This window comes from Nematolebias whitei, chromosome 16 (assembly GCF_014905685.2).
Source record: "Nematolebias whitei isolate Nwh7 chromosome 16, NemWhi1, whole genome shotgun sequence".
Taxonomy (NCBI): Eukaryota; Metazoa; Chordata; class Actinopteri; order Cyprinodontiformes; family Rivulidae; genus Nematolebias; species Nematolebias whitei.
Genome location: NC_056513.1, coordinates 3391170 through 3406520, shown reverse-complemented (window position 1 = coordinate 3406520; position 15351 = coordinate 3391170). Strand labels below are relative to the sequence as shown.

Below are 15351 nucleotides of genomic sequence, written 5' to 3'. Positions count from 1 at the left end.
TCCCACTCCCTTTAGAAACAGTTCATTACAGACTGGTAAACCTCTGCCCATCTTTATTTCTGACCAATTCAGCCGAAATAAAATGTACTTTTTTTGTTTCCAGTTATAATTAGTTGCTAAAGTCAGTCCCAGCTGGTTCTTATTCTTATCACTGAATTTTACAGCTTCGGTCATCAAACTTAAATGATTTTTATTCCTCACAAACTTTTAATATGTTTACCGTGTTCCAATGTGAACAAAGCATGGGGTTTATAAGGTTTTCAAATCCCTGCACTTTTTTGTTTGTTTGTTTGTTTGTTTATTATTAACCTGTCCCACTGAGATCACAGATCTCTTCTGTAAGGGAGGCCTGGACGTGCATGTTTTTGGACGTTGGGAAAAAAAAAACACGCAAACACGTGGAGAACAAACAAACGCCACACACAAAGGCTCCAGGTCCAAACCAGGGATTGAACCCATGACCTTCTTGCTGTGAGGCAACAGTGCTAACCGCTGTAGTTAAGCTGCCCAGTTTATTGATTTTCTTTTCAAAACTCTGTTTTCTTCTTTTCATCTTTCTATCCCAGCTGCACTTTTACTCCTCTGTTTATTTCACCGATCGTTCTTTCTGGACGTGAGCTTCATTACAGGATTACTGACTCCATGTTGGTTTTGAGTTTCACTTTACTTTCATGAAAAACTAATGAAAACTAATTCAAGTTTTTCATCCAGTTGTACTTAAACACACTGAAGGTCGTCAGTGGCACATTGCTGTGAGAAGGTTTTTATCAAATGCCTTCAGATGACTCCCCCCACCACCGACCCCCAACCGCAGGCTCCCAGTCTGCTCTGTTTCCATAAACAATAATGGCTCAGGCCCCCGAGCCCACGAACCCACTGCTGCGGTAAACAGGAAAACATGTCCTGCAAACAAATCCTAATCTGTTTTGGTTTCATGAAATCTCGCCTCAGAGAAACATTCGCATTCGTCAAGATTCATTTTCCTTTACTCCGATTCTTCTGCGTTTCATCTCACCGACCTAGTTCGAGTTGAATCGTGACGGGAAAAGTTTTATTACAAAACACGAGCAGTTTTGCAGCATCACAATGTGAAGTTGGACGATTATTTTTCACGTTTACTTTTTTATAAACCAGCTACCAGCCAGAACTGTGCATCGAGTTAACTGGTTATCAAGAAGCAAGCAAAAGCTGCTGCAGTTAAAACCAGATCAATGCTCTTCATCATCAATCATTATAAGTCAATTACACCCGTCTGTTTGTTTGTCTGTAGTGTTAGCAAAATATCTCATGAACCACTCAACAGATTTTATTGAAACCCATTGAGTTTTACAACTGACTGACTCTCAGAGTTAACCCAATTCAATATGGCCGCCACAGCAAAGCAATCCTTAAAGCACAAAAATGGGAAGAAGTTAATAAATTTCCCACTTTTTGTGCAAATATTTGGTTTGGTAGTTGCAGAGACTGAGCCCAAACTTATAATGTGAGCTCCAACTGAATGAGCCTAATGCTTTGCTAATAAAATCAGCAATGTCTGTTAGCAAAATGTATCATAAAACACTGGACGGATTTTAATAAAACTTGCAGAAAGAACTTTATGGATATATGTCTATAATTGATTTTATTTTGAAGTTACCTCAATTCAAGATGGCCGCCACAGCCAGTTTAACTTTGAAAACACAAGGAATGACTTTAATTTGGTTGACTGAAATATGATGTGATAGTAACTGAGCATTGTCCACAACACATATTTTAAATATAACACTTCATGTTTGCTTAAAAAAAATGTTTTCAACTGTGGTATCCTGTTTGTTTGTTAGCAAAATATCTGATGAACCATTGGACATATTTGAATGAGACGTTCAGAAATCATAACTGATTAACTTTTAAAGACAATCTTACTTAAAATGGCCACAACAGGTAATTGATGTTAGCAAGCACTAAATTGGCTACAACTCTGTGAATTTAAGATATTTGTAAACTAAATTTGATGTGATAGAACCAAAGAGTCATTCACAACCCAAACCCCAAGCACCACCAGATCATGCATGGTCTGATGTTCAAGGTTCAACTAAAACAGACTTTCTCAAGATTATCTGATCTTGGTCTAAAATTCTGGCATAAAAGGAAGAGAGCAATATGAGTGTCATCAAATAATGCTTTTATTAAATTAATTTAAAAAAGAAAAACATTTAAAAAGGTTTAATTGCCGTCTTTGAGTTTTAAAGCTCAATCCTGCATCATAAACACACAAAGTCAGTCTCTAAATAAGCATCTGTCATTTCTGACTTCTGTAAGTTCTCTGAAAAGTTTATAGAGGAAAATTATTTAACAAATCTCCACCATCAGCTGAAGGATTACAACTTTTTGAAAACGTCTCCGGTCACTTCACGAGGCAGACGCACAGATTCTAAAGCTTCAGGATTCTCTGAAAGCATCACGTTTAGAGAAGATCAAATCTACCTGTACAGGCAACGTTTGGACCGGTCCCGCTCACCTTGCGTCTGCAAACAGATGAGAAGAAGCAGGAAAGTCCGTCTCGCGTCAGGTTCCATGTCTCCTCTGTCCGGACTGGAGGTGGAAGACTTTAACTGAGCGACACAAACAAAAAGTGCATGGGGGGGGGGGGAGGAATGAACCCGTCTCCCCTGGTTCCGACCTTCTCACTGTGCCGCTGCGCTCCGTTTCGACAGGATCCGAACTTGGCTCGGTTCGTCCCTCCCCTCTGAGAGCTCCCCGCTGACGCACGCGTTCACACACGGGGAGGGATTGAGATCCCGCGGCTGAGAGAATTAAAAAACACCCCCGAAGCTAAAAATGAACGATGCTCAAGCACTGAAGTCAGTTTGATTCGTAACTTAGAACATAAAATATTGAATTACTTTAAAGACAATTAATTTAATTTATTGGAAAGTTTCTGTGTGGACGCGCAGACAGATGTGGGAGTAAATGACGTGTGAAGACGCGAGGAGTCGTTTCAGCACCACGGAGAGCGCCGTGCTGGTGCGGAGCGCTCTCCGTGGTGCTGAAACCAGATCCGACGCTTTCTGCTCCACGAGACAGCTGCGTGGTTCAAACGTCTGCTCGTCCTCGTGAACTAAACCCACTTACTGATTCACTTACAAATATTTAATCGAAGCTTGTTGTGTCTTTTCTCCGCCACCAAACAGCAGCACTGCGCTGCGCTGAGGAGCTGATCTGTTGGACGCCGCGGCCCCCCAGTGGCCCGTTCACCAGTTTTCAGATCTTTCTGATTAGGTTTCATTTTAGCTGCTGGTTTCACGCGCTGGGTGTGACGTCATTAACCAGAAACCAGCTGAGCAACAAAGGAGACGCAACTGTGGGCGGATGTGCTGCACGAACAGGCAGAAGAACGATTTTATTTTGGTTATTATGCTGTTGAGTCTCTTTTTAAACGTTTTTCTAAATGCTGATTCGCATGCAAACAGGAAGCAAAAGTGCCTTAAAATACAATATTTGTTCTATTTTTAATTAGTATTATTATTTTACTTTTGAAGTTAACCCCATTCAAGATGGCCGCTGCAACTAAGCAACTTCAGCAATAATATATATATTTGAAAACACTAACAGATAATTTTAGAGCTAACAGACCAGGTACGATCTGTTCTTAAAACGTAGCCACTAGAGCACACGTGTCAAACTCATGGCCCGGGGGCCAAATGTGGCCCTTGTTGACATTTTGTCTGGCCCCCAAGATGCTATGCTAAATGTAAAATACGTTTATTGTTTGATTTTTTTTCAGTAATCTTTGATTACGATGTCAAAAGTGCGGAGGGGAACGTCAAATGAGACCATTCAAACTCTTGTTGAGAAACCTGCAACCAAGAAAAGAAGTCGGGGATCTAACTTGAATTAATGTAGATTCTGAAATCAGCACTTATTTTGAAAATGGGTTTGATTTTGCCCCCCTTTTGTAAGTGAGTTTGACACCCCTGCATTAGAGTAAACTGTATATGTCTGTTAGCAAAATATTTCGTTTTAATGAAACTCTCAGAAAGCAACAGCCGGATGTGTCTACGACAGATTAACCTCTGGAGTGAATTTAATCCAAGATGACTGCCACAACCAACAGACCTTAGGGAACACATTTACTTATAACTCTGTTTTACATGAATGGAGCTAAAATGTTTTGTGGTTTTAGAGAGAGTCGTCCTTACAGCACTCTTTGAGCAGCAACAGAACTCATGAGGACTCACAATTTCACATGAGATCACGAGTGTCGTCATTTACGAGGTTTGACCAAAACAGACGTAATTCTGTATCAGTATGCGATTATTTTAAGTTTAAAAGTCCGCCATGAAAGGAGGCGGTGGGTGACATGCATTCATTCAAGGCATTCTTTCATAAATCAAAATAAAATCTGTTTTTAATGCACTATGATAAATATTAATCAAAAAGTACAATTTTAGCAAACAGATTTTTTTGGGGTCTAACTCCATAATTTTGCAGGTAAATTTAGTCAACTGCAAGTTTTCACCCATTAATTTAGAGATTGGCTTTGTTTCTTTTACTCGTGACAAGCAAAAAGTGATTTTTAAAGCATAGTTGTTTTATTTTTCTAATTTCCAAATCCAAGACATTTGGAGCCTTGGACCGGGTGGATTTGTTGCTTTAGTTTGCGGCACTGCGGCGCTGACAGGCTCGTTTATGACATGACTTACCTTCTTGCTTGTTTACTGGTTCTTTTTGTTGGGAGGTTGTAAAAGATGCAACTGCAGTTTCTAATTCATCACAATCATTTTTCCAATGTTTGATTTGTCAGCAGAGATTGCTGATTCCAAGATAATTTGCAGCGGCTGAGGCACAACAGCTAAAACCCAATAAAAATCACACACAGAAAACTGACAATATAGACCCCTAAAATTATAATACTTGCATTAAATGTTCCTATATTTAAAAAAAAAGAAATGCTTAGAATGTGAGCATTTATACTGCAGGCACTAAAACACATACATCATGTCAGAAACACATCTGGATGCACATATTAGCCCTACTGTGGCACATCTATTGAAAAAGATTCACATGTACGAAGCAGCTGACGTCAGAGATTCAGGATCAGCTGTAATAAAATATAAACCTCTGCCAAGGCAAGAAATGTAGACGCACATCAAGCTAACCTGAATCAAGCATTAAAAATATTAAGATCGGACAGACATGAGGGGAATAATGAGCAGCTGACAGAGAAGTAAGGACAAAAACATGTTCTGAGAAGGACAAAGAGGTTATTGGTAGAAGGTAAATAAACACAAAAGGCAGTGAGATGGCAAACAGAGACAACAAACAGAAAAACAAAGAAATACAACAAAGCAGTAATTCAGAAACACACACAAAAAGCAGCGATAAAAACATAAAGCACAACAGATCAAGCAGAACTGAATAAAACCTGAAACAAGACTGTAACGAACATCGCAACAATCCATCTCCTGTGTGAGATCTGTCACAGCTTGCCCCAAAACAATGTTGACTTTTCCTATTTTATCAGCAAAGAGACGCCGTTTGTTTAATCTGAGGAGAGAAGAGTTGCGGGACACATGAGGGAGAAGCAGACCGACAACAACAGATAATGTGCTTTTGCTGTTGCCGGTGTTGCAATCTAACAAACGCTACGCTCTCGGTGTGGCGTCACGCCGTGTTTGTCTTCACCAGCATTATTAGTGAGGCAGCTTAGAGGAGGAACCGGGTGCGAATCAGTGTTTCTGCCAGGACTGTTTAATGTAACACTTTATAACGTGTCCCTCTGTCCTGCCCTGAAATGTTTTATTCATGATATTTATTCATAGAAACTGAAAGTACTCAATCCAAAATCCTCTCAGGTTCCTTTTTACTGGACTTCTTTCCACATTTCATGCTCTCCCTGTTACTCGTTTCCGTTCACCTCGCGTACCTGTGGCCTACTTTTTTCATTTCTCATCCTGCCTTCATTCATACAACATACACGCATAAAAATACCCGTCTGCCTCGCTAGGACTTTTAGCCCGTGCTGAATTATTTACGGCCACATATCTGCGCCACATCTCCTGACCAAGACAAGTGCTTTTATTTCCAACCCTGAGTGAGGGAATCCAGATGCTACGTTTTTTTTTTACTCTCGCTGGTATGACCCTCTCAGTGGAGAGAGGTTGATGGAGTCAAGGTGATGAGAGGCTTTCTGGGAGCTTCCAAGAGGCAGGAGTGTAAATATTATATCTTCAGTATGAGGTCAACGAGGGGAAAAAAGACAGCATAGCTTTGTGAAGGAAGGAGGTCAGGGACAGAAGAATGCTTGCCGTCTTCATTGAATCACATCAAGTTTCCTCAACGACTTTCTTGTATAAAACATGAAAATCTGATGCAACGCATCACACAAATGATCGTCCAGTTCATGGACTCTTACAACAGCATTCAGAAAAGATTGGAGGGGAACCGCACTCTGACAGCTACAGTAAATTGAACAGGCCTTGGAGCTGTAAGGTGAGATGATGCAACAGAAAACAGTAGCAGCTGTTTATTGTGCACATAATTTACACAAAGTTGTAAAACAGCTGCGATCCAAAACGTTCTGGAAAACTGAGTATTATTATTTTGATTTAGAAAACATTAATTTTCTGTACGTTGAGGTGTAATCCAAACACCGTGGCGCAAAGGGAATAAACTAAATTAGGCTGCTTCCATGATGGAAACCCTCCATCATGTCAGCGTCTGAGCTGTAACGTAAAAAAATAAAAACTCCAAACGTTAACGCTCGTCTGAAATGTCAGGATTGTTCGGTCACTTGAGGCTCCTGCGTCCATGTGTTGTTCTATTTCGTATAGGCTCCGCCCTTTAAGGCTATTGCTAGTGGGTTTATCCCTACGCGTGCAGCGCAGCACTGAAAACTTTAGTCCACGCCCAGCTTGATCATCTTACGGTCATCTTATGTTGAGAAATGACAAAGTTATTGTTAAGGTTTGTAGAGCAGGACCCAGAAATGCAAACAAACACAAAGATCTTGGACAAAAACTTTAACTTCTAATAAATAAAAAGCTTGTGAGGCAACAATCAGAAAAGAACAAATAATTCAAGAAAGCAGGACCTGACAGGGCATGAAGCTCGCAACAGTTGATGAAGACAGAAATCGAGTATAAATGGAGCTGATGAGAAGAGTGGAGACACCTGGGCCAAATGACAACAGAGAACAGGTGTGGGTGGGACAGAACTGGGGCGTGGCAATGGAAATATAGTGAAGATGGCTGGAAACACAAAGAGGCAAAAGAAAAAATGAATCACAAACAAATTACTGAAACAAAACATCACAAGAATTAAACATAAAGGTCAAATTCAAAATAGAAAACTAAAAATTGAAGTATCACGGATCATGACAGCTGTGGCCATTTTTAGTCAAACCTGCGGTTTTGTGTGATCTTCAAAAAGTGACCTGTCTGTTTTAAACGACTCTTGTCCACTAAAACCTAAAGTTGTAGCTCAATATATGTGAAGCTGATTCATTTTAAAGTAGATTGACCCAAAAGATAACTAGAGGAATTCCATTTCCTGCAAAAATGCATTGTGAATGCTTATTGCTGAAGAACTTGCTGAAAAACAGCTGAAAATAAGCTTAAAAAACCTCAGCTGAAATTAGCCCAAAAGCATGCTGAATTATAACTGCAATGGAAGAACAAGTCTAAGTTAGTAGAAGAAAGCAGAAAGAACACATATTTGCTGAAATAGGTTTAAATAAGCAGAAATGAGCACAAAAATTAGTAAATTAGCTAAAAAAGCTGAAATTAGCTAATCAAAAAAACAGCTGAAAAGTAGATGAAAAAGCAGAAAGAAGCCGGAAGTAGAAGGAGCTGAAATGAGCAACAACAAAAAAAAAAAGTTGAATTAACAGAAACAATTAAATTTAGCACAAAAACAGCTATAATGTAGCTGAAATGTTAGGAAAAGCGTAAGCTAGCATAATTAAGCTGAACTGAGCGAAACAAGCTGTTTAGCATAAAGAAGTTAATTAGGTTGAAAGTAGAAAAATTACTATACTAAAAACTTGAATGTATCTGGAAACTGCTGAAATTAGCTAGAAAATGCTAAAAAAGGTAGCTGAAAAAGTAGAGCAAGCTTAAATTAGCAAAAGAAAGCAGAAAGAACACATTTGACCAGTATGGCTGAAAAAAAGCAGAAATTAGCACAAAAAAGTAGAAATTATCTGAAACAAGCTGAATTATGCAAAAAATTTAAAAAAAACAGCTGAAAGGTAGCTAAAAAGCAGAAAGAAGCTGAAACTACAAGAAGGAAGTGGAGAGAGCACATTTTTGCTGAATTAGGCTGAAAAAGTTGAAATGGGTGCAAAAAAATGTGGAGTTAACTGCAAAACATTAAATTAGCATAAAAACAGCTAAATAGTAGCTGAAATAGCAGGAAAGGCTGAAACATGCAGAAATAACCTGAAAGGTACATAAAAAGCTGAAAATAGCAAAAATAAGTTAAAGGCCAAAAATGTTGTATATTAGTAGAAAGAAACTGAAAGGAGCACAAAACAGCTGAAAAACAGCTGAAAGTAGCTGAAAAAAGTTTAAATTTACAGCAGGAAGCTGAAAGAAGCTGAAGCAGAACAAAATGTGAAAGGAGCAGTAAAAAGTTGTAAACAGATCTAAATATTTGAAGGATGGAAAATGAGCTCAATTCATTTTCTATGAGAGAAAAAATGGCAGAAAAGGCTAAATTTTTCAAAAAGCTAAAGTTGCACTAATACCAAAAGTCATTGCAGGATTGTCCTGAAACAGCCGAACGTTGTGATTTATGTTTTGTTGAAAATCTTGAAAACCACGGGACGAGAATCGCGCAGAAAAACATGCAGAAGAAAAATGGATCACAACAGAGTGAATGCTTCATAAAGTCTATATTCATACATCTATATTTGATGATCACTCCCTAAGTGTTTTATTAAAATCCATCCACTGGTTCATGAGATATTTTGCTAACGCTGCAGACAAACTAACAGGCATGCAGACAAAAACATGATCAAAGCTTCAACTTTGTCAGTTTGCAACAAAAAGTGAGTTATTGATGCACAGCTGCCGCTGGATATAAAGTAATAACTCATCTGGAGCAGCCGATTAGTTTTATCTTAAACATGTAAGATGATTAAAAAATAAAACAAAAAAATCAAATCAGCACTCAGGTTGGTTTTGACCCCATTTAGGGTTTTTTTTTTTTTTTTACATCTTTAAATGTCAAAACAACTTTGTGTGCCTTCATCAAACGACACAGGGTGTGTGCCAAGAGAAGACATCTTGTTTTAGAATGGAGGATTAAAAGCTTAATGCACACACCTACACACACATCTGTTCATTTGCTGGATTGAGCGAAACAACAATTTGTTTGTCTCTGCCCACGCAGACCTGCAGTGAGTTCCCCGCTGCTTGTGGAGCAATAGAGACCCACATCAGGAAGATTTACGTCAGCAGCCGGGGACATAATTTCAGCCTGGACCCGAACTAAACATACAGGAACGCAGAAGTTCATGCGTTTGTGCAAAACTGAATGTGCTCCCAGGACAGTAAAATGTCAGACGGTCTGATATATGTTGTCCAAAAGTAGGTTGTCTCGTGCTAAAAGGAATCCTAATTAATCCCGCTGGTGGCAAGAACTTCTCCATAAATAACATCCCACGTTCATATATGACATAAACAATTACAGGCCCAGCATTCATGGAAGAAATGTCCACTGCCGTACGTGCCGAAGAATTAAAATGAACCTTTCTTATACTGAGACGGGAAAGACTTGTAGCAGTTTGGGTCCACCCTTTAACAGATTAACTCAAGTGATCTTATAATATTGCGTCATGCTCAGAACGTGTTCAAAGCTGAGGTGAATAAATGTTAGATTAACTGTGACAGACGTTTCTGTGTTTAATAAGTTTGCTTTGTTGCTTTTAATGGGATAGACTCCAACAGTTACAGTTGTGGAATGTGCGAAGAGCGTCAGATGATCCCCGTGTGCACAACTGGGTGACCTTCAGCAGTAATCTGAGTAATCTGAGACAGGATGTTTAAAATGTGCTGGCAACAGTCAGAATGTTTTAATGTGTTGATATTCAAAACTAAAATTTGATGTATGAGATGTGTCACTGCTGTGTAGGCTTTCAAAAACTTGAATGGATGAAGTTCTTTTCTGAAATAAAAAAAAAAGGTTGTTTTAATCATAAATTGGTCTTCAGTGCTGATTATTACGATCATCTCCACTAGGATTTTAAACACGTTTAAGCTGACACACAGAAAGATCAGAGTGTGAGCAGCTGAAGTGGGTTATCTGGCGGGACAGGCAGATTAAATCATCCTTAAGTCATCCTGTTCAGCTGGAGATATCTGGAAGAGCCACAAAAACAGTGAGAACCTAAAACCTCATGCTGAAAGCTCGTCTGACAGAAGTGGCTTCTCTCAGCTAATCCCACACATCCAGCGCATTTTTAATCTGGTTCAGTCGAGATTCGTTGACAGTTTTTAAAAGTGGGACTGTTGATTCAGAAATCACACTGTTGTTTTCCTTTTAATATTATTGTTATTGTTCATTTACATATTTTGCAATCTTATCACGTCTGCATGCATAGCGTTATTTTAGCCCCATGCGTTATAGCTCATTCAGGAGGTGGGTGCTATAACTTGTTTGTTTACTTGTAAACTTTTTGAAATATTTCACTTTATTTACAAATATTTCCTCCATACAAATACATCAAGATCACTTGAATTTGTTGTACTTCTTAAATTGCTTCAACATACTTGTATGATGCTTGTACAGTAAGTTTAAGCTATAATTACGGCTACTTTTAGCTATTTGCTAGCAACTTTTACCTAATGTTATGCTACATTTAGCTTCTTTTTTTGTGGCTATTTTAGATTACAATTAGCATTTTGTTTTTTATTTTTACAGTCTTACCACTTTTACGTTATAGTTGGTACATTTGGGTTTTAGTTAGCTTATGCTGCTTTTTGCTTTTCCTTCGATACTTAAAGCTTTTAGCTCGGTGTTTGGCTAGCTGTAAAGTTTAGCTAAATTTTCACCACGTCAATTAGTCTGTTGCTGTTTTAGCTAGTCTTTAACCATTTTTATCTGTTTTGCTGCTTTCTAGTTTGCATTTATCTAGTTTTAGTTTTTAGCTAGTTTAGCTTTTAGCTAGCAGTTTGTTATAATTAGCATTTATGTTGATTTTTGACGTTTAGCTTGTGTTTTGCTTTTTTAAGCTAGCATTTTGATACTTTTAGCTTTTAGCTAGCGTGTTACTTTTTTTTTTGCTTTTAGCCAATGTTTTGCTAAATTTAAGTTTTTGCTAGGGTTCTGCTTTTATTGTAGCTTATTTCAACTTTAATAACGTAGCTTTAGCCTTTTTAGCAAATTTTTGCTACATTTTGAGGTGTATCTGAAGAAAATAGGAGCTCTATTTTTTACTTCAGTTCTAGCTGTTATATGCTTTCAGGAAATGTTATTCTTGTAGAAAAGGCTCCTACAATATCAAGCTAAATGGTAATTACTTTCTGAGAGTGTTATTCAAACCGATTCTGTGGTTCATGAGATATTTTGCTAACGGACAAACAGTTAACTATAATAGTGCTCGAGGTACATGATGGGAATCACTCACTAAATATCAAACCTAATTTTAGCTCATCATCTCTAAGACTGTTTGATTTATAGCTGTGCAATATTTGTGTAGATAAAATAGCTTAGCTGTGGCGGCCATCTTGAGTGGGGCTGACTCTGGATGTACGTCAATTCATTGCTTTCTGGAAGTTTCATTAAAATCCATTCAGTGCTCCGTGAGATATTCATAAAGCTACGGAAAAACGAACTCTCACACACACAGACATGAGCCGAAACGTTATTGCTGCTTCGGCTTCACCGATAAATATCTGATTGGGTTTAAATAGAATAAGAAAACCAAAATATAACACCTCAGTGTGACTTGCTTTATCTTTGTGTGTCTTTCCATCAAAAATCAGTTTCATTCTCCTGCAGCCTTGAAATAATATCACACACACACACTCATACACGAACACACAATCCAGAGGGACGACAATAAATATGTGTTTTGTCGATAACTGGACCAGAGGCTGGCAGCTTTCTGCTGATGCTGTGACTCCAGGTCAGGAGTCGGTGCTCCACTTCTGCTGAGATAAAGGATTTGGGCCCTTTAAATCTTATCATGGTCTATTGTGGTGGGGGTGGGGGTTGTGTGTGTGTGTGGGGGGGGGGGGGGTATCAAAGGTTACTGTGTGCTCTGTCTTCTCGGGCTGATGACAAGAAAACGGTGCTGGTATTTTCAGTAGATATTAGCTGTTGAGGGCAGATGTGGTTCACAAAATGAGAAACTCACATTTACAAACAGTCAGTGAAGCAAAGAGTTTGTTCTTCACTGATGAGGGACGTGCACGCTCGTCTGTAACAAGAGAGCATCCATTAACATTAGGATGGCTGCATTTAGTTTTGACCTTTCCCCCTTCATATAGACCCAGATACAAGACCTTAAAGGGATTTTCATTCGAATAATGTCAGTGGCATTTATGTTTCCTGAAGTCAGTTGGTCATGGTGGCCATCTTGATAGGGGTCATAGATGTAGCTCCAAATATTAGTTTCTGAAAGTCGCAGATAGAATTTTGTATATCATATGTGCCGGGTGTGCAGCGCTCTGCTCCACTCAGAGGGCTGCGGAAGCTCGGTGGTTGCATCAGGAAGGACATCCGGCGTAAAAATACTTGCCATGTGTGACAGTTCGCTGTGGCGACCCCTGAAGAAGGGAGCAGCCGAAAAAAGAGATTTATCCTTTTTCCCCGTTTTCAGCGTATTTTTGACTAAGTTAAACTTTTATAATTCTACAGCAAGAAAAACACCAAGTCACAGGATTTTGTCTGTTTACATTCCTTCACATTTCAACTCATCCATCCATAATCTTTACCCACTTCTTCTGCTCCGGGTCATGGAGGTCACCGGCCCCCATATCCAGTAGTCAGTGTGTGTGAGACGGGGGACACCCTGGACAGGTCTCCAGTCCATCACAGGGACACATAAATAAGCAAGACAAACAGCCATTCACTCTCTCTCACACCTAGGGACAATAAAAAAATTGTTAAAAAAAATTCACCCATTCCGTCGAGCGGCTTCGGACGTTGTTAGTTGTTATCATCCCCATATGTAGCAGTGAGACTTTCCCACCTACCTCCTAGTAGGTTTAAAGGTACGTTATTATCGTTATTATCGCTGATAATAGGCAGCGTCGCACAGGGGTAAACCAGGAAGTGTCTTTTTTTTTTCCAGCTTATGTAACCCTTTTTCTAAACCTAACCTTACACCTGACCCAGAGGACCAACCCTAAACCTAACAACTAATAACAACCATTTATTGGCTGATAACATTCGAAGCGGGTGTTCAGTCAAAACTCTGTCAGCTGGTTCAAATGGACAGTGTCTTCTTGCAAAAACATCAGAAGCTCTCGACCTTTGACCTCTCTAAGTGGCTTTAAGAATCTGTTGGACTCCTGGCAGGGACCAATGCAAACATGTTCCTGTTTTGAGTTTTCTACATTCGCCTTAGAATCTAGATGCTTTTGCTACTTTTTTTGCCATCTTATTTTTAATTTGTAAAAAAGAATAAAAAAATCTGTACGCCTCGTTCATAACTGTCTATTGTTGTCGCTGTTGTCCATTGTTGTCATCATTCTTTGTTGAAATCAGGTCTCTCTTGTAAATGAGTCCTCGAGGCTCAATGGGATTAACCCGTCTAAATAAAGGTTGAATGAAAAAAGTGTCCTCGTACGAGGGAGAAAGTCTTCCTGGAGGCAGCTGTGGCAAAGCGGAAGGGCAGCCGACTTGGGACTGGAAAGTCACAGGTTTGTGTCCCCACCATATGTTGGGTTGTCCTTGAGCAAAACACCTGTTCCCTAACTGCTCCCTATAGTAGTGGTGAGCAATAAAAACACAGGAAAACATGTCTGACTATGGGCTAACACGCTTTATTCACACTAAACAATATTCACGCATGACGTCACATGTGCAAAAATCAAACAAATTTTAGTTTTCGTGGATAATTTCTAACCTAAACCTAAAATAAAGTTAGAGAAGTTCAAATAAAACACTTCACATATGTTTGCAATTTAGTTTCCTGCCAGCCGCCTGCCCACATGTCCTCTTCAAGTCCCGCCATCAGAACTCAGGCTTGGAATCTGAAGAACGTTATTTCTCTTCATCGCTGAAGCTTTTCAGTGTTTTCTGTTTTTATCTCCGGCGTCCTGCTGTGAGATCAGTTCAAATACATTTCCCCTCCACTGCTGACCTCCTGCGCTCAGAGTTCAGCTCAGAGGAATTCTGGACACTGAAACGTTCTGAGCTTTCAAAATGTTTGGACAAATATCTGCGAACAGTGTTTCTATATCAGTGTTCAGTGTTTGTGTATCTCTGGCGGGCGGCACGGTGGCTCAGTTGGTAGATATGTAGCCTCTTAGCAAGAAGGTTGCTGGTTCAAATCCCGGTCCAGGGCCTTTCTGCGTGGAGTTTGCATGTTCTCTCTGTGCATGTATGGGTTTTCTCTGGGTCTCCAGTTTTCTCCCAGACCAAAAACATGCATGTTAGGCTGATTGATAACTCTAAATCTTCTCCAGGTGAGAGAGAGAGAATGTGGATGGTTGTTTGTCTCTGTGTCTCTGTGCAGGACTGGAGACCTGTCCATGTGTCCCTGGGATGGACTGGAGACCTGTCCAGGTGTCCATGTAGTGGACTGGAGACTTGTTCAGGTGTCCCTGTGATGGACTGGAGACCTGGCCAGGTGTCCATGTAGTGGACTGGAGACCTCTCCAGGTGTGCTTGTGATGAACTGGAGATCTGTCTGGGTATCCATGTAGTGGACTGGAGACTTGTCCAGGTGTCCCTGTGATGGACTGGAGACCTGTCCCTGTGTCCCTGTGATGGACTGGAGACATGTCCATGTGTCCCTGTAATGGACTAGAGACCTCTCCAAGTGTGCTTGTGATGAACTGGAGACCTGTCCAGGTGTCCCTGTGATGGACTGGAGACCTGTCCAGGTGTCCCTGTGATGGACTGGAGACCTGTCCAGGTGTCCCTGTGATGGACTGGAGACCTGTCCATGTGTCCCTGTGATGGACTGGAGACCTGTCCATGTGTCCCTGTGATGGACTGGAGACCTGTCCAGGGTGTTCCCTGCTTCTCACACAGTGACTGCTGGTTATGGGCACCAGTGACCCCCACAACCCAAAAAGGAAGAAGTGGGTAAAGATGATGGATGGATGGATGGATGGATGGATGGATGGATGGATGGATGGATGGATGGATTTATGGATGGATGGATGGATGGATGGATGGATGGATGGATGG

The 15351-nt window shown here is 40.0% G+C and overlaps 1 protein-coding gene across 1 annotated transcript in view; it reads right to left on the bottom strand.

Annotated features, from left to right (window-relative positions):
- The window catches only part of LOC119422675 (neuronal acetylcholine receptor subunit alpha-3-like), a 23920-nt gene extending 21353 nt beyond the window's left edge, over positions 1 to 2567 (bottom strand). Inside the window, exon 1 of the mRNA XM_037690062.1 lies at positions 2498 to 2567. Within this exon, the coding sequence (XP_037545990.1) occupies positions 2498 to 2555 (58 nt within the window). The 5' untranslated portion in view covers positions 2556 to 2567. The remainder of the gene's footprint in view (positions 1 to 2497) is intronic.
- Positions 2568 to 15351: the final 12784 nt, after the last annotated feature.